This window comes from Coregonus clupeaformis, unplaced genomic scaffold (assembly GCF_020615455.1).
Source record: "Coregonus clupeaformis isolate EN_2021a unplaced genomic scaffold, ASM2061545v1 scaf0058, whole genome shotgun sequence".
Lineage (NCBI taxonomy): Eukaryota > Metazoa > Chordata > Actinopteri > Salmoniformes > Salmonidae > Coregonus > Coregonus clupeaformis.
Window position 1 is genome coordinate 454,155 of NW_025533513.1, and position 27,920 is coordinate 482,074.

The 27,920-nt window shown below is 41.5% G+C and overlaps 1 protein-coding gene across 4 annotated transcripts in view; it reads left to right on the forward strand.

Annotated features, from left to right (window-relative positions):
• Nucleotides 1-27,920, forward strand: part of LOC121549486 (ankyrin repeat and sterile alpha motif domain-containing protein 1B-like) — a 277,377-nt gene that overhangs the window by 53,079 nt on the left and 196,378 nt on the right. For all 4 annotated transcript variants that reach the window (XM_045212863.1, XM_045212862.1, XM_045212865.1 and 1 more), the window contains exons 2-3: nt 14,185-14,265; nt 19,110-19,266. In XM_045212863.1, coding sequence (XP_045068798.1) covers nt 14,185-14,265; nt 19,110-19,266 — 238 coding nt within the window. The remainder of the gene's footprint in view (nt 1-14,184; nt 14,266-19,109; nt 19,267-27,920) is intronic.

The window sequence follows — 27,920 nt, forward strand, 5'->3', positions numbered from 1 at the left end:
CGAAGTAAAGACCCCTGCCAACTAATATCCACACTTCTATTTAGTTTCCGTTACCAAAAACCCAGATATCTTTAAGATATTTTCTAATTTCTCTCCCTCATGAAGAGGGAGGATAATTAATGTTCACAGAAGTAACAACTAAAGGTAGACCTATCAATTAATTGTTTTTATTGATATCAATTTTGTTTCTGAATTATTAAGTTACTAAATCGGTAATGGAATTTCAGACGAATCGGTAATGCAATTGAATTGCCTAAAATGGGAAATCATAGTAGTCACAAACCACAGTTGGGTTCACAAGTTTGGACAGTACAGCACAGTAGAGTACAGTAAAGAATGAAAGTACAGTACATAATGTAGAAATGTGCTGTTTTCACATACAGTATGTAGACACTGGTATTGTGCTCGAGATAATGAAAATTTGGTTGGAAAGTTGTGGAATTGCCCTTTAAAACAACACCCAAAATGACTTCCTGTAACAGTGTTTTTGTTTAACACTAATAGGAGTTAACTCTAGATCAACACAAGTATATTTCACTCTGTCAGACAATTCACCTCCTAGGCAAATCTAGATGATTTCATGAATTAACTTTGTTGAGTAATTCCAACTCATTAACATAGCCACTCAGGGCATTTCACTACTAAAGCCTCAACGCATTGTCCCGCATTTATTAAGGAAGCCAGAAATGCCACATCACTACTCGTTTGCGTCCCAAATGGCACCCTATTCCCTATGTAGTGCACTACTTCTGCCCTATGGGCCCTGGTCAAAGGTAGTGCAGTACACACTGAGTATACCAAACATTAAGAAACACCATCCTAATATTGAGTTGCCCTCAGAACAGACTCAATTTGTCGGGGCAAATTGGACATGTTGGCTGGATGTCCTTTGGTTGGGTGGACCATTCTTGATACACACAGGAAACTGTTGAGCGTAAAAAAAAAACAGCAGCGTTACAGTTCTTGACACACTCAAGCCGGTGCGACTGGCACCTACTACCATACCCCGTTCATGGAAATAGTTCTTAATGTTTTGTATACTCAGTGTATATGGAATAAGGTGTCAGTTGCGATGCAACCCCGTCACATCCTGTGTCCCTCTCCCACTGACAAACTGACCGGCAGGATGACAAGATGATCAATGATCAAAGCCCATCAATAGACTTCCTGAATCCCGGGGGGATGGGGGGTGCGCTGCTGCTATCGATTGGCCGTGTCTGGTTTCATTATTGTCGAGTGGGATTGAAAGGATGGGGTCAGTTGCTCCTGCCAGTCACTATGTGTGTGTGTGTGTGTGTGTGTGTGTGTGAAGTGGATCGGAGGGCAGTTTGATCTCCTAATGAATAACTTCCTGTGGAGTCGTTCCATGTCATTTCAGCAAACCATGACAACCACCATCACAGATTGTTCTGAAATCGTTTATGTAGTTAGAAACAGATAAGATTAGCATTCCTGCAACATTATTTTGTTGGAATTTCATTTGATCTCTGAGAAATAAAGCTAATTTGAATGCACCTAAACTGGCCATTTTGATATGTAAGATTCACATAATATTCAATAAATATAGTACCCAAAATCCGATTTGGACTAAACTTCTTCTTACCATTAAGTAAGACATGAGGAATCCAATAAAATGTTCAAAAGCCACCCACGGACCCCCCACACACCACGCCAATCCTTCCCCAACAACCAGTATACAGTATAAATTCACTATGTCTGACAAGTAGTATGGAGCTGTGGCTTGGAATTTTGCTTCTTCATCCTATTTAAATGTATTCCCTGTTAATCTGGTGATGTTTTTTTTCCCCAAGTTCAGATAAATTAGCCATTGAAGTCGCTTGCATTATTTACTATAAATTAGTGTGAAAGTACGAAGTTTTGCCCACTAGATGCCACTGTTCCTGCTACTGCCACACCCTTTTATAAATGTTGCTTGTCTCTTGTGTTTATTAAATGGATCACAACCTTTTCTTTGCAACTTTGGGTAGAAAACCAATAGCTTATGCTCATGATAAAATCAATTGTGTAGTCATCCTCACAATTATAATAATAATAATAATAATAAAAAAAAAATAATCCCTTTAAGAAAGGTCTGGATTAGTTAGACCGTTCCTGGTGAACAAGCCAACCAATTTCTCTGAACAGGGGGAAAAAACATCACCAGATTAACAGGGAATACATTACAAAGGATGAAGAAGCAGTACTCCAAGCCGCAGCTCCATACTACTTGTCAGACATAGAGAACTCATACTGTATACTGGTTGTTGGAGTAGGATTGGTGAGGGGTGTGGGCGGTCCATGGGTGGCTTTTAATCATTTTATTGGATTCCTCATGTCTTATTCATTGTTAGGAAGAATTACAGTCCAAATCGGATGTTCCGTACTATATTTATTGAAGATTATATGAATCCATTCAATTAAAATGACCAATTTGGGTGAAATCAATTAGTTTAATTTCTCAGAGATCAAATTATATTTCAACAAATTAATGTTTCAGAAGTGCTAATGTTATCTGTTTCTAACTACAGAAACGATTTCATCACAATATGAGATGGTGGGTGTCAATCCTCTTTCTTGTGCTTTTTGAGGTGGAATGACGCTGTGATGTCAAAACCTTTACCCTACTGAGCATGTTACTGGCCATTAGATGGTTGCAAGTGCACTGGTTTGTGTGTGTGTGTGTGTGTGTGTCTGTTTGTCTGTCGAATTGAGGTGTGTGTGTGTGTGTGTGTTGTAGGCTTAAAAACACCACTTCTCTGTAAGTCAGGTTTAGGAATGGATTCCTATTCAGTAAAGAGGAAGATGAGATTGTGTGATATGATAAAAGAGTGAAAATGAGATTTTCATCAAACGTCAGGCAGCCTAGTTTGAAGAAATGCTTGAGGTTGTGTGTCTGTCTTTATTTTATTATAGTGTCATGCACATGGGCTTAAGGCTATATGTCACATTGTGGCATTTTAGGGGTTTATGTGTTTGTTCATCTCTGGTTGTTGTGGAAAAGAACCACTATACTTTATTACAAATAAGGTCTTACAGAGTTTTTGTTGCATCAAGAAATGACTTTATTAAAGTTTTCAACAAAGCCGATACCAGTCTGCAGAGTGGCACACCCCTTACGGTTCTCCCTCCATCTTATATAGTCCTCTTCAGTTTTCCCGCTCTTTTATTGCTCCGCCCACTTCCTTTGTCTCTGAGAGCGGCTAAACTAAACTTTCATTAAGTTCAGAGTACTACAATCAATCAATCCTTATCTTGCAAAAACACTCATGTTTAGTTTAAACTCTGTTCAACCCTGGCTCTTTTCACTGTGTTTGAAGACAAAAACAAACGGCCCAAGCCAGTTTCAATCTTTGATATGATAAGACAACCATGGATCTAAGTAAGAGCAAGCAATCTGACCCTAGGGCAGATTCCCTCTCTACTCACCCACACAGTGAAATTAAATGACCCAATACAATTCCTGGCCCAGTAACAAAGAATTCTAACTTTATGCTCTTGATTAACCCAGTTCTACCTCATAGTCCATTAAACTCTACAGTTCATTAATAATAATTCACCACATATCCTTCCTTATGGGATTACTAATCCCATAACCTTACAAAATTATATTATGTTTATGCTATCAATCACCATCCTTGCATTCAAAGTTATACTCATATAAACCAATTCCAATATAAGTGTTAGTATCCTAACACATTAAAACTAACATAGCGTTGTTTTAGCCATACTACCTAGGCCATGTTTAAGAATAATATCAATATCTTTAACTCACATAACTTCATTCAGATCAATCAGTCAGCTTACAATTCATAATCATACTCAAATTAATTACCCAAAACTAATTTAGAATGACAATTCCATCAATCAAAGTTAAAACTCTCACCTTGGCACATATTGACACTGGCATACTGTATAGTTATATTATCACAATTCTAACATGACCTTCCTCATAACGAGAATTACAACAGATCAGTATCCCAATGCATTCCTAGTCTAAATTACTATAAATTTAGCAGTGTATACTACCTCCTCAATTCAACATACTACCTTAACTAACACTCCCTTCCTCTACCGGCACTCAATCTTCTGGCGTCCTCCTTATGTTCTTCAGATAGCTTCATAGTTCATCTTGGATTGCCCATGGCAATGTCCCATTCCAATGTCACACCTGAGCCGCCCCACCTCCGCCTTCATTCTGTTTTGTCCATTTTGCCAACTAGTATACCCAAACTATGAAGAATGTTGTATTTGCATAGATCTCTCTTCCTGCTCACTCCACATGGACTCCTGTCACATTCTTGAGAGAAAAGGGACAAAAGAGAAGGCAATGGATTTACAGTGTGGGTGATCAGCCCACACTATAAAGCCAGGACAGATTGCAGAGGTCATTGAAATCATTCAATTAATTGTTCCATCAAATAGTATACTACTCATTAACAACCGTCAAAACATTTCATAAATGTTGTATCCCAAGTTTATAGTATGTCTTTAGTACAGCTCTTTTCAAAATAAATCACACGTATTTACTTAACCATCAGTAAATAAAAGCCCAAATTACATGTGTTTGCCCCTTTTAAGATATTTCACTTCCATCCCGTGAAAAAACCTAAAATACAGATAAAAATCCTATACAGCTAACATTTCATACTAAGTGGTTTGTTTGTGGTTATTTGAACACCATATAGTAAAACAATAAACAACCAAAAAATGGCCAGGCCTTATTTATAGTCTATGAAAATATTTCAAAGAAAAGAGAATCACTCCCTCCTTTTTCCTGGAAGAAAAAGTACACATTTAGTTAGTTTCCATTTCGATACCTCTTAATCAGTCCACACAATCTAAATTCGAAATTCTCACTCTCTTGCCACATCTCCTGATCCCTCCTTTCAGACAACCCTCAAGAACATCACTTGTGACTGCTCCCTTCTCCGGTGAATTCCACAATCCAGCGCACATAAAACAAAATAAAATCCCATAAGATTTAAACCCCTAGGCTTTTCCCTAGCCGCACTGCTACCACTCAATCACCCCCAGCATGCTTTGTGACGTCGAAAACTCAAATATGCCATCTCTTGCCTCATTGGTTGCACTTTCCCACATGCCTTGTGGCCCCCCTCCTATAAAATAGTTTACTAATGTGATGATGGTTTCGCCCATTAGCGTCATCGTCATTCGACGCCCATAACACTTTACTACAATCCATAACACTCAAATTCAACCCCTCTAGCGATTGTTTAAATGCAGCATGATACACCATTTGATTATTTGTAACCCTCATTCGCGCTGCCACCCATACATACTGTCAATTTACATTTCACCTTTCAGAATTCATTTTCTTTGACCCTCGGAAGGATTCTTTAACCCCACTGAATGTAATACTTTTCCCTCTCACAAATACAGTAAATTCCTCAGTGTAAGGAATCAGTGATATTTGATCCCAAGTATCTATTAAAATGTTGTTTGAGACGTGGTCTCCTACATCTCCCTCATCATTCATACTGTAGGGGATTTCCATCAATCCGTGAAGAAAGACTCCCAATCAAGACACATCAGACATTTTAATGTTTCATTAAGTGGAATATACACCTATAACATAAAAACCCATAACCACTTTCCAGTATTCTAATCATTTCAATTTGCTGCCTTGATTTTAGTAAAAATATAAATTGTTGTGTAATCAATCCAGAACCTACAAAAAGTTAGTCCTGTCCCCTAGTCCAAAATAACAGTTTATACCTAAATGTGATTGTTCTCCTCTCCTTGGTGTGGAAACCTCCCGGGGAAGGACTGCCCGTTCCATGATCTCGCCATCACGGTTGACAACTCCGTTGTGTCCTCCTCCCAGAGTGCGAAGAGCCTTGGCGTGACCCTGGACAACACCCTGTCGTTCTCCGCTAACATCAAGGCGGTGACCCGCTCCTGCAGGTTCATGCTCTACAACATTCGGAGAGTACGACCCTGCCTTACACAGGAAGCGGCACAGGTCCTAATCCAGGCACTTGTCATCTCCCCGTCTGGATTACTGCAACTCGCTGTTGGCTGGCCTCCCTGCCTGTGCCATTAAACCCCTACAACTCATCCAGAACGCCGCAGCCCGTCTGGTGTTCAACCTTCCCAAGTTCTCTCACGTCACCCCCCTCCTCCGCACACTCCACTGGCTTCCAGTTGAAGCTCGCATCCGTTACAAGACCATGGTGCTTGCCTATGGAGCAGTGAGGGGAACGGCACCTCTGTACCTTCGGGCTCTGATCAGTCCCTACACCCAAACGAGGGCATTGCGTTCATCCACCTCTGGCCTGCTGGCTCCCTTCCTCTGCGGAAGCATAGTTCCCGCTCAGCCCAGTCAAAACTGTTCGCTGCTCTGGCACCCCAATGGTGGAACAAGCTCCCTCACGACGCCAGGACAGCGGAGTCACTCACCACCTTCCGGAGACATTTGAAACCCCACCTCTTTAAGGAATACCTGGGATAGGATAAAGTAATCCTTCTACCCCCCCCAAAAATTGTAAAGTGGTTATCCCACTGGCTATAGGGTGAATGCACCAATTTGTGAGTCGCTCTGGATAAGAGCGTCTGCTAAATGACGTAAATGTGCCCTTGAGCAAGGCACTTAACCCTAATTGCTCCTGTAAGTCGCTCTGGATAAGAGCGTCTGCTAAATGACTAAAATGTAAAATGTAATGTAATGAAACCTGCTGCTTCCCTTTTCTTCTTCTATCTCTACATTCCCTTTTATTGAGACTAAACCTGTGACCTGAGAATACTGCCCCCCTTCTGTGTATGGTGGTGGTGTAGTTAAAGCCAGCCTTTTTTGTTTCACTCTGTCTCTCCATTAGCATCCTTCTAGCTTTGGCTATGTTGTCCCTCCAACTCTTTCTTTCCTCACATAATATTTTCAAGATTTCTCTCTTTCCTCCTTTCCAAAATCCGAGATTATCCCTTGCCTTTCTTTTAATATTCTTATTTTCCTTTGTTCCCTTATCTTATCCCAAACCTATAAAATAGCCCTGGAGACTTCTCCTGTCCCTAGCTATTTTCCCAGTACCCTATTCGTTCTAGGTCGCTAGACCACACCCTACTTTCCCCGATCAATATCCTCGTTACTCTATTTTTCAAAAACCCTAACGTACTCTATTTTCCCCGTATCTGAACTTTTGTATCTGTTTTCCCGTGGTTCTCTTTCTAATCTTCGTCTCGGCATTTATTCCCAAACCTTGGCTTTCAACTCTCCCCTTTCCTTGTTTATATCTGGACTGCTACTCCCTATTCTAAATTCTCCTATCTAGATTTCTATTATTAATCTCCCTTACAGCTAGATTTGTACTCGCTAGTGTCTCTGTCACGGTTTCGGCCGAGGCGGCCCCTCCTCCTTGTTCGGGCAGGTTTCGGCGGTCGTCGTCTCCGGAGTACTAGCTGCCACCGTTCTATGTTTCATGTTTGATTGGTTTTGTCTGTTTGTCACACCTGTTTTGTGTTATGTCTCATTTAGCACCCTATTTAGTTCCTTGTTGTGAGTTTAGGTGTTGTGTGTAATTGTTCCCGTTGTCGTGTTGCTGCGCTACCCGTTTCGGTGCGCTATTTGTAGCTTACCTCCTTGTTTCTTTAGGAGAGGATTACGCACATGTTTAGTGCGCCCGTTTGTTTACGCCTGTGTGCGCTTTTCTCGCCTCCGGGCTGTTTTGGATTATATTTTGTGTGATCTACTAAAAGTCTTTGTTGGACTTAACTTCTGCGTCCTGCGCCTGATTCCACACCACACCTACCTACAGCAACACCTGACAGTCTCTCTTTTACACACGAACTAAAACATGGCATTAGTAAAGTCTATTCCCAACCCACCAATACCTAATAGTATTTTTTGCATTCATATTATTAAGACATTACTTTCCTCTGTCTACCCATACAATTCACCTTTTAATTCTAACTTCCCTATTAAATTGCTTTCCTTTGTTATCAATTCAAATCACGGCTTCAGCTCTATCGCAATTGCCAGTCCGCTATTCCATTTCTGTAACTGTCCTTTCTGATTATGCTCTAATTAATAAAACAAATACTTGCTATCGTTGACAAGCATACACTTAATTCACACCCATATTCATTTCACTAGTCCAAACTCCAATTGTATTCTCAGTAGTTTTCAAATTATCAACTCATTCGGGCGGCAGGTAGCCTAGTGGTCAAGAGCGCCGTGCCAGCAACGGAAAGGTCGCCGGTTCCAATCTCAGAGCCGACCAGGCGAAAAATCTGTTGATGTGCCCCCGAGCAAGGCACCCAACCCTAACCACTCCTGTAAATCGCTCTGGATAAGAGCGTCTACCAAATGACCAAAATGCAAAAATGTAATTCGGCGCCACAGCAAATAACTATCTTTCTCCCCCCCCCATTCCGGTTGAATACGGGAGTCGTTCAATTTTAAATCAGCAAGCTGCTAAATCGTCCAGTCTTATAACACAAACTGAACACTGACTGTTCTATCAATCTAAGCAACCCACAACCATAATTGGACTATAATCAGAAAATCTAGATTTTAGTCAGTAATGCAGAATCTATGCTTTATTGGAATGACAAGTAAATCCTCCGTTATTCCAATTCTAAATGGTCTGTATTTCTAGTATCTTGCACATACCACATTTATCACAAAATAGCTTTGAAGGACACAGATCTCACACGCTCAACGTAAATAACTTAGCAGTCAACGAGTCAAACCTACATTAATTGATTTGGCAACAGATCTAACGACTTAACCAAATGAATTATATTTTCCCCCTAATATACTAAAATTCCTTGACTATATCACCTCTGCTTCTGAAATGATAGATAGCTATTATAATGCTTAACCTTTTCTACCACTCGCTCTATGTACTGTCTCCCATCCCCCACGTACGTCTACGTGTTTGGGCGCGCAAGCCAGCACTTATATATTATTCCACTTTTATCCACTCTCTATTAATCAATTACCCACACATAACATACATCATATGTCAATATTATTCATATCATCCACCGCATTCGTATTTCTAATGATTCTTTATTGCCACATGTTAATTTCCCCTAATCTAGTCCCAGCGGAACATCAACTGAACAACCTAGACCCCCGTACACGTAACCTGTTCCTCCAACAGGATTTGTCATACCCCTCAGAGAAAAGACACACACACACACACACCTTCTGATTTCCTCTTAAATCAGGGCACACACACTCCTTCTGATTTCCTTTTAATCAGGGCACACACACTCCTTCTGATTTCCTTTTAATCAGGACACACACCTTGTCTACTAGCCTGCTTGTCTTATTTACACTTATCTATAATCACATTGCATGCATGCTTATTTCTCATTCCAACCAAAAACTCTGTACTTATGCTAAATTTGGTCCTTATTCTGGAGAGAACCCTTCCGTACCCCACCCTCAGATTCAGCTTGATCGAAACACACAGCTCAAGTAAGAACGCCACTCACCTTTGTTTAAACAGTGGCCACTGAATTTGTGTGTGTCGCTCAAACTTTCTCCGATGGTAAAGTAATCAAAGATCTCTTATAACCAGTCCTGCCGGGATTGCCAATTATGTTGTGGAAAATAACCACTATACTTTATTACAAATAAGGTCTTACAGAGTTTTTGTTGCATCAAGAAATGACTTTATTAAAGTTTTCAACAAAGCCGATACCAGTCTGCAGAGTGGCACAAACCTTACGGTCTCCCTCCATCGTCCTTTTCAGTTTTCCCGCTCTTTTATTGCTCCGCCCACTTCCTTTGTCAACTTTCATTAAGTTCAGAGTACTACAATCAATCAATCCTTATCTTGCAAAAACACTCATGTTTAGTTTAAACTCTGTTCAACCCTGGCTCTTTTCACTGTGTTTGAAGACAAAAACAAACGGCCAAAGCCAGTTTCAGTCTTTGATATGATAAGACAACCATGGATCTAAGTAAGAGCAAGCAATCTGACCCTAGGGCAGATTCCCTCTCTACTCACCCACACAGTGAAATTAAATGACCCAATACAATTCCTGGCTCTTGATTAACCCAGTTCTACCTCATAGTCCATTAAACTCTACAGTTCATTAATATTAATTCACCACGTTGTGTGTGTGTTTTCATCCATTGGATTTTGTGTGTGGTTTGAAGTGGAAGTTCAGTGGACTCGTGTGAGTTTTTGTTTGCTAGTATATGGTATACATGTTGTGTATATGATATGTGAATAAACGTTTGAATGCACTGTATAGTCTCCTTGTGTGTGTCTTTAAATGCGTGCACATTCAAAACCTTTACACACACATGCGTGTGCGCACACCCACACACTAATGAGTGTGGCCGACTTCACCCCCTTCTCTCACACACGTCTGGTAACGGCATTACGGTGTCTCAACCAGCATTTACTGCCCTGGAGCTGCTGGGAGATTGTATGTGTCTGTGGATGGGGATGGGAATGGGAGGTGAATTAAATCTGGGTTGCAGAAAGGTTTTCCTCAAGTGTGTGTGTGTGTGTGTGTGTGTGCGTGTGAATGTGCATATTTATACCTGTAATAGTTTGAGAATGTGTGAAAATATTGACGTACTGTGTGTGGCTGTCAGCCCACCACCTAGTTCAGGTTAATTAGTGTGTTCCTCCAGTGCTGTTACCTTCACACAGCTGGTACTAACAATCAATAACAAACAAGCAGGAAATGAAGAATGTCTTCATTTTTTCACTCCTTCTATCTCCTCACCTGTCCCTTATATTTTCCTGTCCACTTTGATTTCCTGTCAAGTTGTTAGAGGCTATAGGGCGGTTCTGTGGGAAAGTCAACCTAAGCATGCCCAAATAAAGTTAATCATTTGCAAATTAAACCACGTTCATAATTATCCTGAAGGTTTACATGTTGGAGTTCAGCTTTATTTGAAACGTTTAATTAGGATATTTTATGAATTTCTGCCATTTCAGAGTAGGAGGCCAAGTCAAAAAAAAAAAGGCCTAATTTCATGGCCTTTTGAAAGAGCTCACAGAGCTTGTTTCTCCACTCACAGCTGTCCCCCAGTGTTGGTTATGAAGGTGAGATGTTAATGAAGCAATACAGACCTAATTGAAGTGTCTACAGTCATGAAAAGATAGGGGGTGACTGGGACAGGCAATGTTACATCCGTAGTTTTCTTTAGGAAAGGTTTTTGTAAAACATGCACCTTACATTGGATCATCTTCAAAATGTCTCTCTAAAGCTAACTTTCATCAAGGTTTTATATGGTATATAATTGGTTTCTCCCTTTTCCTTGTCAGTATCCTTTTTCAGCATTATGATATCCGCAACATCCATAACGGTCGTGATGGATATTGATGTATCATATCTTAGCTTCAGAAGCTTGTGCATTCAACACATTTTGTGTGCTTGTTCTGAGATGTATTCTTCAGACTTTTACAGAAGCAATTGTTGATATCTTGGAAATGATGTGTTCTGGCTAAGACTTTCTTGGAAAAGATATGCTGAAATGCATTTCTTATACTTGGTAGTTCTGTTTTTTAGATAGAAAGATGAGTGTTATGAAAGCCCCCAAAAATATACCAACTTTTAGGGCTGGCACAATGATCATATAACCGTGTAACTGACGGTTATGGATGAATGAAATAAATTAACAGTCATAACTGTTTTTTTATTTTATTTTTATCCCAAATTCCATGACCGGCACAGCACTACCAACCAACTTCATCCAGTGTCCAGAAAAGTGTATTGCCAGTATAGGCACATGTATCTTGTCTCATTTGCATATTGTGTTACAATATTTTATTTGTGTCTACATTCAACTGGTAATGGTTTATTTTTATATACTGTATATCAAATGAAAAAAATTGAATGTTAGGGTGTTGTGACTGCAATCCTAAGTTACTACTGTATGCCTTCTGTTGACCTTTTTAAAAACATTCCAAATGACTTTCCTTCAAAATGTCTATCCATGTTTTGACCTAAGACTTACAAACTTAGACTTTTACTAATATGTTCAGTCTCCCCAAAAAGCTTATCCATTTCATGTAACATTCATAACGCTTATTTCTTTTGCATAATTTCTCCAACTTGCCAATATTGAGAAGTCCACTTTCTTCGGTAACAGATTGAGGGGAAAGACACAGAGAGGATGTGTCTAAGGGCAGGAGACAGGACATAGTCAGCAGATTTTTCTAATCTCCAAATAAGCAGACGTCTAGTCTACAAGAATGTCTACATGTATTTCTAATCTAATGTTTCTCCCTAATTCAGTTTGAGGACTGCTTCTTGCCTTTGTGCACATAGTGAAAGCACAGTAGAAGAGAATAGAGTCCACTGCAAGACAATGCATGGGGGAGACTAGGGAATTGGCTGTGGAATGTGCAATTGAATGTCGGATGCAAAATATAAGACTGTCGAAATAGAATAGAATGTAGAACATGAAATAGAATGTGAAGTAGAATAGAATGTTGAATGTGCAGTAGAATAGAGTGTAGAATGTGAAATAGAATCTGTGGAATTTAATAAATTGGAGTGTAAAATGTGACAGAATGCAGTCTAGGATGTAGAATAGAATGTAGAATGTGGACTAGAATACAATGTAAACTTGAATAGAACGTAGAATATAAAATAGAATGTAAGTGGAATAGAATGTAGAAATTAATTAAAACTCTTAGTCCTGTTATAAAGGTTTGAGACCCATTTCATCATTTTGAGGAGTACAAGAATAATTAAATTTTTGTTCTGAATGTTTCTCTATGGAGGAACTACCGAAGGTGTGTGAACAAACACCCCTCTTTTTTAAATCACTTTTTATTTTGTTTTCTCAAACTTACAGATTGCACCTTTATCTAAAGGCTCTTGTTAGTGAGCACTGGCCAGTGACCTCATATCAGCTCACACCTGGTCCAACCTAAAGGACTCATACACTCTTATACAATTAGTGTGTTTACACATGAGGGAAGTGTGAGTGAATGTGTGTGTGTGTGTGTGTCTCAGAGTGTTGTTCATGTGAAGAGTGTGTGTGAGGTGTGTTTATGTGAAGGTTAAATGTGTGTTTGTGTGTTTGTAAGCTTTGAGTGTGTCAAGGATGTGTATGTGAATAGTAGGCCTGTGCTTGAGAGAGTTGTTTATGTGGAGTGTGTGTGTGTGCACTGTTATTTTCTAGAGAGAGAGTGTGTGTGTGTGTGTGTGTGTGTGTGTGTGTGTGTGTGTGTGTGTGTGTGTGTGTGTGTGTGTGAGAGAGAGAGAGCTATATCATCTGGTGTATTCAGTGCGTTGATATGTCTCTGTGTGTGTACAGTACAGTAGGGAAGTGTGTTTGATCCATATCTGCCCCATGATTGTCCACGTCAGCTGTCAATCACTCTCTGTGAGTGCAAACTAAAGCCAAGCCCCTCCCCCCTGCTATGATGGAGTGGTAGTAGTGTTGTTATGAGAGATGTTGTCATGCCCTATGCTAGGGACATATACCAGATGCCTGTCCTGTTGATTTTTGTACGCACAGTGTGTGTGTGTGTGTGCCTGTGTGTGGAGTAAACTCCATTGTATTTCTCCTGAGGAACTTTACCTCCTAATGCAACATAACTTCTACCTCAACAACCCAGTAGTTTGAAACCTGGAACACATTTGACTTGTCATTTGTTATTTCGACAAGTCGAAGAGTTTGGAAATGTGCCTCGTTGAACGTAGCCTTGTGTTGCAGAGTTCCAAATCTGGCACTACATTCTTCATGCTGTACATTCCAAAGCTGGCGAAAGTATTTACTAATTTCTCTTTTATTTTCGGAGAGAGAGAGGGAGAGTGGCTTCGAAGGTCATGGGAAAACGAGTCCACATTACATGCTAATCTTAGCCCTGTAGAGGTCCCACATCCCATAGAAATACATAGAAGAAAAGTATCCTGGTCCCAGATCTGTTTGTGCTGTTTTGCCAACTCCTATGGTAATTGTGATGTGGCTAAGGCACAAACAGATCTGGGATCAGACTAGAAGAAAAGGGTTTCTATATTGTGTCTCTTTGTACTTAAGTGTCTATCATGATCATGTGCTCAACACATCTGATGCAACGATATAGAAAGCCTGTTGTGGACTTAAGTGTGATTTCAATTACAAAAAACTTCACAAAGAAGAAGAGAAATAATCAAGTTAAATTGGAAAGCATACAATTATAAAGACTGTGTCTTGGTGTGTGATTGCTTACAGTCTGTCTGTCTGTCTTGTGTCCACAGCATGTGGAGAGGCTTGAATGTAAACTGTGCAGACAGTTCAGGGTACACACCCCTCCACCACGCATCACTGAACGGACACAGGTAAGAGTGTGTGTGTGTGTGTGTGTGTGTGTGAATGTGGAGAGTGGCTGGTGGGGGTGAAGAATTGTGTGTCTGTATGCTTGCATGCTTGTGAGTTTAATGCAATGTGATTGCCTTTACCAGGCATGCACACACTCACAAACACATACAGTGGGGAAAAAAAGTATTTAGTCAGCCACCAATTGTGCAAGTTCTCCCACTTAAAAAGATGAGAGAGGCCTGTAATTTTCATCATAGGTACACGTCAACTATGACAGACAAATTGAGAAAAAAAATCCAGAAAATCACATTGTAGAATTTTTAATGAATTTATTTGCAAATTATGGTGGAAAATAAGTATTTGGTCACCTACAAACAAGCAAGATTTCTGGCTCTCACAGACCTGTAACTTCTTTTTTAAGAGGCTCCTCTGTCCTCCACTCGTTACCTGTATTAATGGCACCTGTTTGAACTTGTTATCAGTATAAAAGACACCTGTCCACAACCTCAAACAGTCACACTCCAAACTCCACTATGGCCAAGACCAAAGAGCTGTCAAAGGACACCAGAAACAAAATTGTAGACCTGCACCAGGCTGGGAAGACTGAATCTGCAATAGGTAAGCAGCTTGGTTTGAAGAAATCAACTGTGGGAGCAATTATTAGGAAATGGAAGACATACAAGACCACTGATAATCTCCCTCGATCTGGGGCTCCACGCAAGATCTCACCCCGTGGGGTCAAAATGATCACAAGAACGGTGAGCAAAATCCCAGAACACACAGGAGGACCTAGTGAATGACCTGCAGAGAGCTGGGACCAAAGTAACAAAGCCTACCATCAGTAACACACTACGCCGCCAGGGACTCAAATCCTGCAGTGCGAGACGTGTCCCCCTGCTTAAGCCAGTACATGTCCAGGCCCGTCTGAAGTTTGCTAGAGTGCATTTGGATGATCCAGAAGAGGATTGGGAGAATGTCATATGGTCAGATGAAACCAAAATATAACTTTTTGGTAAAAACTCAACTTGTCGTGTTTGGAGGACAAAGAATGCTGAGTTGCATCCAAAGAACACCATACCTACTATGAAGCATGGGGGTGGAAACATCATGCTTTGGGGCTGTTTTTCGCAAAGGGACCAGGACGACTGATCCGTGTAAAGGAAAGAATGAATGGGGCCATGTATCGTGAGATTTTGAGTGAAAACCTCCTTCCATCAGCAAGGGCATTGAAGATGAAACGTAGCTGGGTCTTTCAGCATGACAATGATCCCAAACACACCGCCCGGGCAACGAAGGAGTGGCTTCGTAAGAAGCATTTCAAGGTCCTGGAGTGGCCTAACCAGTCTCCAGATCTCAACCCCATAGAAAATCTTTGGAGGGAGTTGAAAGTCCGTGTTGCCCAGCGACAGCCCCAAAACATCACTACTCTAGAGGAGATCTGCATGGAGGAATGGGCCAAAATACCAGCAGCAGTGTGTGAAAACCTTGTGAAGACTTACAGAAAACGTTTGACCTGTGTCATTGCCAACAAAGGGTATATAACAAAGTATTGAGAAACTTTTGTAATTGACCAAATACTTATTTTCCACCATGATTTGCAAATAAATTCATAAAAATCCTACAATGTGATTTTCTGGATTTTTTTCTCTCATTTTGTCTGTCATAGTTGACGTGTACCTATGATGAAAATTACAGGCCTCTCTCATCTTTTTAAGTGGGAGAACTTGCACAATTGGTGGCTGACTAAATACTTTTTTTCCCCACTGTACACACACCAGGGCTGGGCGATATATCAAATTAATTTGATTAATTAAAATATATGTTTTTCCTCTATTCCAAATGCCTGTATCGCAAGACCAAGGTTTTGTAGATTTTGTAGATCTGCTTGTTCCCATGTTGTCTTTTTGGTCTCATCTCCTTCTCTTCTGCTGTGACCGTGCACCTTCCCATTCACACACACACACCAAGACTTGAAAGCCAGATCAGTGATTATTGCAAAAAAGCAGGTTAAACTATTTTAATAAAATAATTACATTATTAGTGGTTCTTATGGTTGTGGAGAGCTTACAGTTGAAGTCTGAAGTTTACATACACCTTAGCCAAATACATTTAAACTCAGTTTTTCACAATTCTTGACATTTAATCCTAGTAACAAATTCCCTGTCTTAGGTCAGTTAGGATCACCACTTTATTTTAAGAATGTGAAATGTCAGAATAATAGTAGAGAGAATGATTTTTTTCAGCTTTTATTTCTTTCATCACATTCCCAGTGGGTCAGAAGTTTACATATACTCAATTAGTATTTGGTATAAAAAAAAAATTATGCACTCACTAACTGTAAGTCGCTCTGGATAAGAGCGTCTGCTAAATGACTAAAATGTAATGGTAGCATTGCCTTTAAATTGTTTAACTTGGGTCAAACGTTTCGGGTAGCCTTCCACAAGCTTCCCACAATAAGTTGGGTGAATTTTGGCCCATTCCTCCTGACAGAGCTTGTGTAACTGAGTCAGGTTTGTAAGCCTCCTTGCTCAGACACGCTTTGTCAGTTCTGCCGACACATTTTCTATAGGATTGAGGTCAGGGCTTTGTGATGGCCACTCCAATACCTTGACTTTGTAGTCCTTAAGCCATTTTGCCACAACTTTGGAAGTATGCTTGGGGTCATTGTCCATTTTGAAGACCCATTTGCGACCAAGCTTTAACCTCCTGACTGATGTCTTGAGATGTTTCTTCAATATATCCACATAATTTTCCTTCCTCATGATGCCATCTATTTTGTGAAGTGCACCAGTCCCTCCTGCAGCAAAGCACCCCCACAGATTGATGCTGCCACCCCCGTGCTTCACGGTTGGGATGGTGTTCCTCGGCTTGCAAGCCATCCCCTTTTTCCTCCAAACATAACGATGGTCATTATGGCCAAACAGTTCTATTTTTGTTTCATCAGATCAAATGACATTTCTCAAAAAAGTACGATCTTTGTCCCCATATGCAGTTGCAAACCGTAGTCTGTCTTTTTTATGGCGGTTTTGGAGCAGTGGCTTCTTCCTTGCTGAGCTGCCTTTCAGGTTATGTCGATATAGGACTCATTTTATTGTGGATATAGATACTTTTGTACCTATTTCCTCCAGCATCTTCACAAGGTCCTTTGCTGTTGTTCTGGGATTGATTTGCACTTTTCGCACCAAAGTACGTTCATCTCTAGGAGACAGAACGCGTTTCCTTCCTGAGCGGTATGACGGCTGCGTGGTCCCATGGTGTTTATACTTGCGTACTATTGTTTGTACAGATGAACGTGGTACCTTCAGGCGTTTGGAAATTGTTCCCAAGGATGAACCAGACTTGTGGAGGTCTACAATTATTTTTCTGAGGTCTTGGCTGATTTCTTTTGATTTTCCCATGATGTCAAGCAAAGATGCACTGAGTTTGAAAGAAGGCCTTGAAATACATCCACAGGTACACCTCCAATTGACTCAAATGATGTCAATTCGCCTATCAGAAGCTTCTAAAGCCATGACATCATTTTCTGGAATTTTCCAAGCTGTTTAAAGGCACAGTCAACTTAGTGTATGTAAACTTCTGACCCACTGGAATTGTGATACAGTGAATTATAAGTGAAATAATCTCTCTCTAAACAATTGTTGGAAAAATTACTTGTGTCATGCACAAAGTAAATGTCCTAACCGACTTGCCAAAACTATAGTTTGTTAACAAGGAATTTGTGGAGTGGTTGAAAAAACTTCCGACTTCAACTGTATATTTAGCCAAGGTATAATTTCAGAAACCCTGAATTCATTAGATTATTGCTGACTGTTTGAAATGCAGTGTATTGACCTTTAATTGTACAACAAAGCTTATTTAGAGAAAGCATTTTTAAAAAATCAAGATGTATATTGTGAATCACCAATACATTTGGAAAAAATAGAGATTTTTATGCCATATCGACCAGCCCTAACACACACACACACACACACACACACACACTCCCCAGCCCCTTTCCACATTCATACACACGCACACGCACACACACACAAATCCCTTTTCCCACTGTTGGATTAAGATGAGTCTGACGGCTAGCCCTGCTCAGCCAAACTGTCGGATTAACACTGTGCTTTGGAGGCAATTATGTGGATTTCCATCTTTAGAAAAGCTGCAATAGAGGAGAGCGAGAAGGAGGAGAGAGAGAAGGAGAGAGAGAAGGAGAGAGAGAAGGAGAGAGGGAAGGAGAGAGAGAGAGATAAAGGGAGAGCGAAGGAGGGAGAGAGAGAGAGGGAGAGCGAAGGAGGGCGAGAGAAGGAGGGAGAGAGCGAAAAGTACAGTCTCCAAGTGAAAAACAAGGTCACCAACACACACTTAGAGAAGTGATTTAGAAGTTTAGATGAGGGGGGAAGAAAGAGGGAACTACCAATTTTAACTGTAAACTTTAAGACGCTTGAGTTTTGACAATGTATGCATCCTAAATTGCACCCTATTCCCTATATACTGTAGTAGTGCACTATATAGGGAATAGGGTGCCATTTGGGGCACAAACAATGTGAACGTGGCGTTCTAAAAGGTGAAGCAACAAACTCTATTCTTTCAATGTGAAGAGTTAATTTCAGTCCAGCTAATGCTATTAATGATTTTAATCCACATATAAACATTCAGGGTAGCCTTGGTTATGCAGCCATTATGATTCGGGCCAAGTAAAGTACCCATGATTTTCTCTCTCTCCCCCCTTCTCGCTCTGTTTCCATTTTCTTTCTTTCTTTCTCTCTCTCCCTCTTCTTCTTTATCTCCTCCCCTTCTCCCTCTCTCTCCCCTCTCTCTCTATCCCCTTCCGCTTCCCCAATTCTCCCCCATCCTCCCCCCTCCTCCCCCTTCTCAGGGACGTGGTATTGAAGTTGCTCCAGTTTGAAGCCTCCACCAACGTGGCTGACAGTAAGGGCTGCTTCCCCTTGCACCTGGCTGCCTGGCGGGGGGACGTAGACATCGTCCGTATCCTCATCCACCACGGGCCCTCACACTGCCGCGTCAACCAGCAGGTGAGGAGGGAACACACAGCACACTCTAATACTGGACAGCAGGTAGCTTAGTTGTTAAGAGCGTTGTGCCAGTAACCGAAAGGTCGCTGGTTCTAATCCCTGAGCCGACTAGGTGAAAAATCTGTCTATGTGCCCTTGAGCAAGGCACTTAACCCTAATTGCTCCTGTAAGTCGCTCTGGATAAGAGCGTCTGCTAAATTACTAAAATGTAAACACACTGCCAATTTTGCAGGTTTTCCTACTTACAAAGCATGTAGAGGTCTGTAATTTTTATCATAGGTACACTTCAAATGTGAGAGACGGAATCTAAAACAAAAGTCCAGAAAATCACATTGTATGATTTTTAAGTAATTAATTTGCATTTTATTGCATGACATAAGTATTTGATCACCTACCAACCAGTAAGAATTCCGGCTCTCACAGACCTGTTAGTTTTTCTTTAAGAAGCCCTGCTGTTCTTCACACATTACCTGTATTAACTGCACCTGTTTGAACTCATTACCTGTATAAAAGACACCTGTCCACACACTCAATCAAACAGACTCCAACCTCTCCACAATGGCCAAGACCAGAGAGCTGTGTAAGGACATCAGGGATAAAATTGTAGACCTGCACAAGGCTGGGATGGGCTACAGGACAATAGGCAAGCAGCTTGGTGAGAAGGCAACAACTGTTGGCGCAATTATTAGAAAATTGAAGAAGTTCAAGATGACGGTCAATCACCCTTGGTCTGGGGCTCCATGCAAGATCTCACCTCGTGGGGCATCAATGGTCATGAGGAAGGTGAGGGATCAGCCCAGAACTACACGGCAGGACCTGGTCAATGACCTGAAGAGAGCTGGGACTACAGTCTCAAAGAAAACCATTAGTAACACACTACGCCGTCATGGATTAAAATCCTGCAGCACACGCAAGGTCCCCCTGCTCAAGCCAGCGCATGTCCAGGCCCTTCTGAAGTTTGCCAATGACCATCTGGATGATCCAGAGGAGGAATGGGAGAAGGTCATGTGGTCTGATGAGACAAAAATAGAGCTTTTTGGTCTAAACTCCACTCGCTGTGTTTGGAGGAAGAAGAAGGATGAGTACAACCCCAAGAACACCATCCCAACCGTGAAGCATGGAGGTGGAAACATCATTCTTTGGGGATGCTTTTCTGCAAAGGGGACAGGACGACTGCACCGTATTGAGGGGTGGATGGATGGGGCCATGTATCGCGAGATCTTGGCCATCAACCTCCTTCCCTCAGTAAGAGCATTGAAGATGGGTCGTGGCTGGGTCTTCCAGCATGACAACGACCCGAAACACACAGCCAGGGCAACTAAGGAGTGAGAAGCATCTCAAGGTCCTGGAGTGGCCTAGCCAGTCTCCAGACCTGAACCCAATAGAAAATCTTTGGAGGGAGATGAAAGTCCGTATTGCCCAGCGACAGCCCCGAAACCTGAAGGATCTGGAGAAGGTCTGTATGGAGGAGTGGGCCAAAATCCCTGCTGCAGTGTGTGCAAACCTGGTCAAGACCTACAGGAAACGTATGATCTCTGTAATTGCAAACAAAGGTTTCTTTACCAAGTATTAAGTTCTGCTTTTCTGATGTATCAAATACTTATGTCATGCAATAAAATGCAAATTAATTACTTAAAAATCATACAATGTGATTTTCTGGATTTTTGTTTTTGTTTTAGATTCCGTCTCTCACAGTTGAAGTGTACCTATGATAAAAATTACAGACCTCTACATGCTTTGTAAGTAGGAAAACCTGCAAAATCGGCAGTGTATCAAATACTTGTTCTCCCCACTGTACTGTACTGTGTCATCCAAAAACAAGCTTGCTTTCACAACAGCTAAGCAGCATATTGATGATGTCACGACTAATGGCCGCTCTGTTTTTGCGAATCATGAGAATGGGTAAATGTGTGGACAGTGTGTTTTCACACATACGTGTCTGTATTTGTCTGTGGCTGTGTAAATAAGTGAGAGATTATTTACTCAAGATTGTGTGTGTCTGTGTTTGTGGAGCTACTTTGGCACTACACTGCCTGAACCAGAAACTACACCCTGCATATATTACACTAGTCACCAAGATATAGTGCCCACTAAACAACACACTCATCATCAACACTAACAGCGCTGGGCCATTCTCTACACATTACCCCACCTGAATTATATTACAGTGGCCACACACACCATTACTCGTGTCAGAGGGGAGTGTGTGTGTGTGTGAATGGATTGCCATTCTGGTGTTTACTACAGTTTTATTGGAGGAATCAGGAGCATGCAGGAGTAACATTTTGAAGCAGTTTGGTTTTACTATGGAGAAAGATAGGGGGAGAGAGAGGAAGAAGAAGCATGCTAGACATAAAATGAGAGAGGGGTTAGACGAGGAGAGAAAGTGATAGAGAGACGAGAGAGGGAGACTGAAGGATGGAGGTAGAGAGAGATAGATAGTAAACAGGCTAGAAGGTGTGTCAGTTCTATTAGTGGGAGGTTATGGGAGGTTATGGGAGGTTATTGGAGGTTATCGGATGGTTGTAAAGCAGGCAGAGCCCACTGTTTATTACTGGGTACACTGAACACACACGTACACTGAACACACACACACATACATACATACACACACAATCACCGTACACAAATTCATGCACACACACAGAGCTTTTTATGCGATGCTTACGTGGCATTAACAGGAGAGAGTTGTGTCAGTTTATAAATGCTTTCATTTGAGTAATTTTTTGTAATGTATACGTTGTGATGTCACGAGAGGCTGTGTCCTGGAGGGACGTTACATCCCCCTGAGGTGGCTGCAAACCCAGACAGCTATGGCTCCATCTGCTGGTATGGTCGGGAACTCCACCCCTCTATGGCCAATCTTCCCACGCAGCTGAAACAAATGAGGAGCTGATGAGCTGAAGGTTTGGGAAGGGAAGAGACACACGGAGGGAGTGTGGGGGGTGAAGAGACACAGTCTCCAACCTGGGCTCTCTGGAGGACAAGAGTGCTGCACGTCCACTTCCATGAGGAATATAAGGATTTGGAGATACTTACCTTTGGGAAATACTCACCTTTGGATATATGCACCTGTGGAAATACGTGAGAGACATTTGGAAGGACTTTTTGCTGGGTTGGCCACTAGCTGCAACGTGGACTACAGTAAGGCTGGGGGAAAAGTTATCTGAGCGAGTGAGAATTATGATTTTGGATGTGGAAGAGACATCCCTGAACTGTTAACCCTTAAAGAGCCACAAGAGAACAGAATTTTGTTATATTTTCGTTAATTTCCCAAGACCTATAATAAAATCCTTGTTTTGTTTGAACCTTGTCTCCTTGCACTACTTGAGCAATCCCGCTGAAAGCTGTGTAGCCTCTCGTGACGTCACAACGTATAAATTCTGTGTGAATATGCAGGTGTCTGTGTATACCTGCGTGTGTGAGTGCGTGTTCATGAGTCAGTGAGCCGTAACCATTGAATTGACCAATCTCTGCATGCATTGGGACATGGCTCTACTAGCAGAAAATCAATGGAAGCTCATTCATGTTAAGTGTCTCTTGTGGGAAAACAACCCCCTCTTCTACCACAGGGGTTCTCAACCTCGGTCCTGGTTCCTCCCCCTGGGTGCACAGGGTTTCTCAACCTCGGTCCTGGTTCCTCCCCCTGTGTGCGCAGGGGTTCTCAACCTCGGTCCTGGTTCCTCCCCCTGGGTGCACAGTGGTTCTCAACCTCGGTCCTGGCTCCTCCCCCTGGGTGCACATTTAGTTTTTTGCTCTAGCACTACACAGCTGATTCAAATAATCAAAACTTGATGATGAGTTGGTTATTTGAATCAGCTGTGTAGTGCTAGGGCAAAAACCCAACCTTCACCCAGGGGGAGGGGGACCTAGGACCGAGTTTGGGAAACCCTGTTCTACTAGACCAACTCCTTATACACCTCAGCAACACACACACAGACAAACACACAGACGCCACATGCACACGTGTGTGTAACCATGTCCTCTCTAGGTCCCTCTATGCTGCAGACGGGAATGTTTTCTTTTCCAACAGCAGGGGGACGGAAAGGTTACACCATTCACTTTCTCTCCCTCTCTTTCTTCTGACTCTCAGAGAGAGTAATATTAAGAAATGCTATAGAGGGAAGGAAAGTAGTGTGGAAATCTACCCAAAAATTCAATCACTGTAATAGTGAAGGTGTAAACTTGGCAGTAGAAAACCTAAACAGTATGTTTGACCTCTCAGATTCCCTATCAAATCAAGAAAATTAACAACAATGACAAATAGTTTGACGAAGAATGCAAAAACATAAGAAAGAAATTGAGAAACCTATCCAACCAAAATCATAGAGACCCAGAAGAGCATATGCCTTCACTGTGGTGAATCACTAAAACAATACAGAAATACACTATGGAAAAAGAAGGAACAGCACGTCAGAAATCAGCTCAATGTAATTGAAGAATTCATAGAATCTAACCACTTCTGGGAAAATTGGAAAACTCTAAACAAACAACAACACAAAGAGTTATGTATCCAAAACGGAAATGTATGGATAAACCACTTCTCCAATCTTTTTGGCCCTATAACAAAGAACAAACAGCAAAAACATATACGTGATCAAATAAAAATCTTAGAATCAACTATTAGACTACCAGAACCCACTGGATTCTCCAATTACATTGAATGAACTACAGGACAAAATACAAACCCTCCAACCCAAAAAGGCCTGTGGGGTTGATGGTATCCTAAATGAAATGATAAAAATATACAGACCACAAATTCCAATTTGACCCGAATAACTACCGTGGGATATGCGTCAACAGCAACCTTGGGAAAATCCTCTGCATTATCATTAACAACAGACTCGTACATTTCCTCAGCGAAAACAATGTACTGAGCAAATATGACCGACCGCCTTGATTCGGTCTTATGTAGCAAAATTTGAAGTTGTGTTTTTTACATTGGATTAAAGCAGAGACACAGAGCTACAAAATGGTATATCATACACTGCATTTAAGGGAACAATGGGAAAGGAATTCTGCTTTGAAAGTTGATCTTACTTTTGAGAAAATGGCCTTTGAATGTTTTGGTACCTACTGAAGAGCTCTTTTTTGTCTTCACCCATTCAGCATCATTCACACCCTCTTAAGCTTTAGCCCCACCCATCTCGTTTCACTCTCGGAGCGTTCAGACCGCACACTTGATGCTCTGGCCGATGAGTAGGGTTGATCCGAGCGTTCTGACCTCACAACAGCAGTCAAGCACCCAAGCTAACTGGCTAACATTGGCTAGCTTGCTAGCTACATCCAGACACAAAATTGGGATGATGGTTCATTGTTTACCTCTGGATAACATGAAAACAGCCATTTTACTCACCCTAGCAGAGATGGATAGGCTGTTTTTATGTTATCCAGAGCGTTGGTGACTAACTGTGCTGCTGGCAACAATTTAATTATGCTTTTTTGGCGACATTTATTCAACGGGTGTTGTGCGTTCGTAAATTCATCAGTTATTCTGCGCTCTGGCATACTCTGACTGAATTTACGAACGCACCCGAAATGGTTACTTGCATAGTAGAGTCTTTTGTTAAGACATGTAGCTAGCTAGCTACGTAAACAATGAACCATAATCACAACTCATGACATTACTACCCTGCATGAATCTGCAGGTAGCTAACTAACCAGGTTCAATGTTAGCTAGCTAACATTAGGCTCTAACAAGCCAAGCAAAAACGAATAAAAAGATCATACACGTAACGTTAGCTAGCGAGCCAGCTAGCTAAACAATTAACCATAATCCCAACTCAGTACGTTAGTACCCTGCATGAATCTGCAGGTAGCTAACCAACCAGGTTCAATGTTAGCAAGCAAATGGCTCTGGGATACGAATAATAAGATCGTACATGTAACGTTAGCTAGTGAGCCAGCCAGCTAACGTTAGCTAGCTAGCTAACAGTACACTTTAAATTGAAATGAAACCACTTTCTGTCAAAATTAGAAACGTGTAATATCTGAAAATGTAGCTAGCTAGACTATTTTACCCGTATACATCATGCATGATGAACAAGTCTCCCTGTCACGGATGCCATGGTTGCCCTTAGTTTGAAGATGTAATCCGGAGACAGGTCTTTTCTCCACCTGTTTAGCTATCATACTCTAATTCCACTGATTTCAAAACTCGATCCTCCAGAAAGTGGAGAGCAATACTTATGCAGCTCCACTACACAATACATAAAAAAAGCTGTGTTAGACAGTATAACCTAGACATACTGACCAGCTCAAATATACAGAAGTGTGCTACAGTGGGGAGAACAAGTATTTGATACACTGACGATTTTTCAGGTTTTCCTACTTACAAAGCATGTAGAGGTCTGTAATTTTTATCATAGGTACACTTCAACTGTGAGAGACGGAATCTAAAACAAAAACAAAAATCCAGAAAATCACATTGTATGATTTTTAAGTAATAATTTGCATTTTATTGCATGACATAAGTATTTGATACATCAGAAAAGCAGAACTTAATATTTGGTACAGAAACCTTTGTTTGCAATTACAGAGATCATATGTTTCCTGTAGGTCTTGACCAGGTTTGCACACACTGCAGCAGTGATTTTGGCCCACTCCTCCATACAGACCTTCTCCAGATCCTTCAGGTTTCGGGGCTGTCGCTGGGCAATACGGACTTTCAGCTCCCTCCAAAGACCAATCCGAACTCCTCTCTCGGCATGTCCAGCCCACTAGCCATTTCGAATTTAAAAAAAAGTTTACGTTCAAATGGCTTTCCTGTGAAGTTGTGACCCGCGACAGTTTCCTGAAATGAGTCACAAATATCAAATTGGCTTTTTACCAAATTACCATAGGACAGACCACGTATTCACGCTGCACACCCTAATTGACAAACAAACAAACCAAAACAAACGCAAAGTCTTCTCATGCCTTGTTGATTTAAAAAAAGCTTTTGACTAAATTTGGCATGAGGGCCTGCTATACAAATTGATGGAAAGTGGTGTTGGGGGTAAAACATACGACATTATAAAATCCATGTACACAAACAACAAGTGTGCGGTTAAAATGGGCAAAAAACACACACATTTCTTTCCACAGGGCCGGGAGGGTGAGACAGGGATGCAGCTTAAGCCCCACCCTCTTCAACATATATATCAACGAATTGGCAAGGGCACTAGAACAGTATGCAGCACCCGGCCTCACTTTACTAGAATCTGAAGTCAAATGTCTACTGTTTGCTGATGATCTGGTGCTTCTGTCCCCAACCAAGGAGAGCCTACAGCAGCACCTAGATCTTCTGCACAGATTCTGTCAGACCTGGGCCCTGACAGTAAATCTCAGTAAGACAAAAATAATGGTGTTCCAAAAAAGGGCCAGTTGCCAGGACCACGAATATAAATTCCATCTAGACACCGTTGCCCTAGAGCACACAAAAAACTATACATACCTCGGCCTAAACATCAGCGCCACAGGTAACTTCCACAAAGCTGTGAATGATCTGATAGACAAGGCAAGAAGGGCCTTCTATGCCATCAAAAGGAACATAAAATTCAACATACCAATTAGGATCTGGCTAAAAATACTTAAATCAGTTATAAAACCCATTGCCCTTTATGGTTGTGAGGTCTGGGGTCCGCTCACCAACCAAGAATTCACAAAATGGGACAAACACCAAATTGAGACTCTGCAAAAAATATCGAGAGAGAGAGAGAGAGAGAGAGAGAGAGAGAGAGAGAGAGAGAGAGAGAGAGAGAGAGAGAGAGAGAGAGAGAGAGAGAGAGATGAATACATACATCAGTACACTAGACTGCTGCTGTAACTTTATAGGGGGATAGAATGCCGACACTTCCAGCCTTTCACCAGGTGCAACATTGCCCTCTCTGTGAGCCATGACATAGGTCAGAGGTCATGAATGGTGGGGGGGGGTGTTGTACATTGCCACAGCGTTTTTAAATGGAACCATATGCTTCCTGGCAAATTCCTTTTTGGAATACTGGGAACGTGTGAAAGTTCCCTCTCAGGTGAAAACAGGGAGGATGTGCCCATCCTAAAATCTAGTGTGCTGTGTGCGTGCGTGGAGGATCTCTCTCTCCCAGTGCTAATGCCAGAGAGTGTGAGAGATGGGTCAATTGGCTGTGAAGTGTTAGCCACAAGAGCTTCTCTCTCTGTCTTCCTCTCCGTCTTGCTGTTCTCTTTTTCCCCTTGTTCCTCACTCCCTCTTCTCTCTCTCTCTCTCTCTCTAAACGGTAAACGGTAAACGGTGCCTGGTTCTCTCAGACAGATCGGTGGTTACACAGTGGCTGTTCAAACAAGCACACTTGTCCCACCGCCCTCTGATTTCATCTTCCCAGGGATAGCCTGAAATTACCTGTTTATTTTAACGCCTCTAGCTGTGTATTTATCATTTTGTAGATTAGCTAGGATAGCAGTGTGTGTGTGTGAGAGAGAGAGAGAGAGAGTGGAGTGGAGTGGAGTGGAGGGGGGGATTCTGTGTGTTTGTGTGTGTGTGTGTGTCTGTATGCCTGTACATGTGTATGTTTCTGTGTGAGAACAGGCTGCACTGAAAACGAACAAACAAAACTGTTTCTGATCATTGTCTGTACAGTATATAATCGATAAGCGCTATAAAAGCATGCTGTATCCCATACATTCATTATAAGATTCAT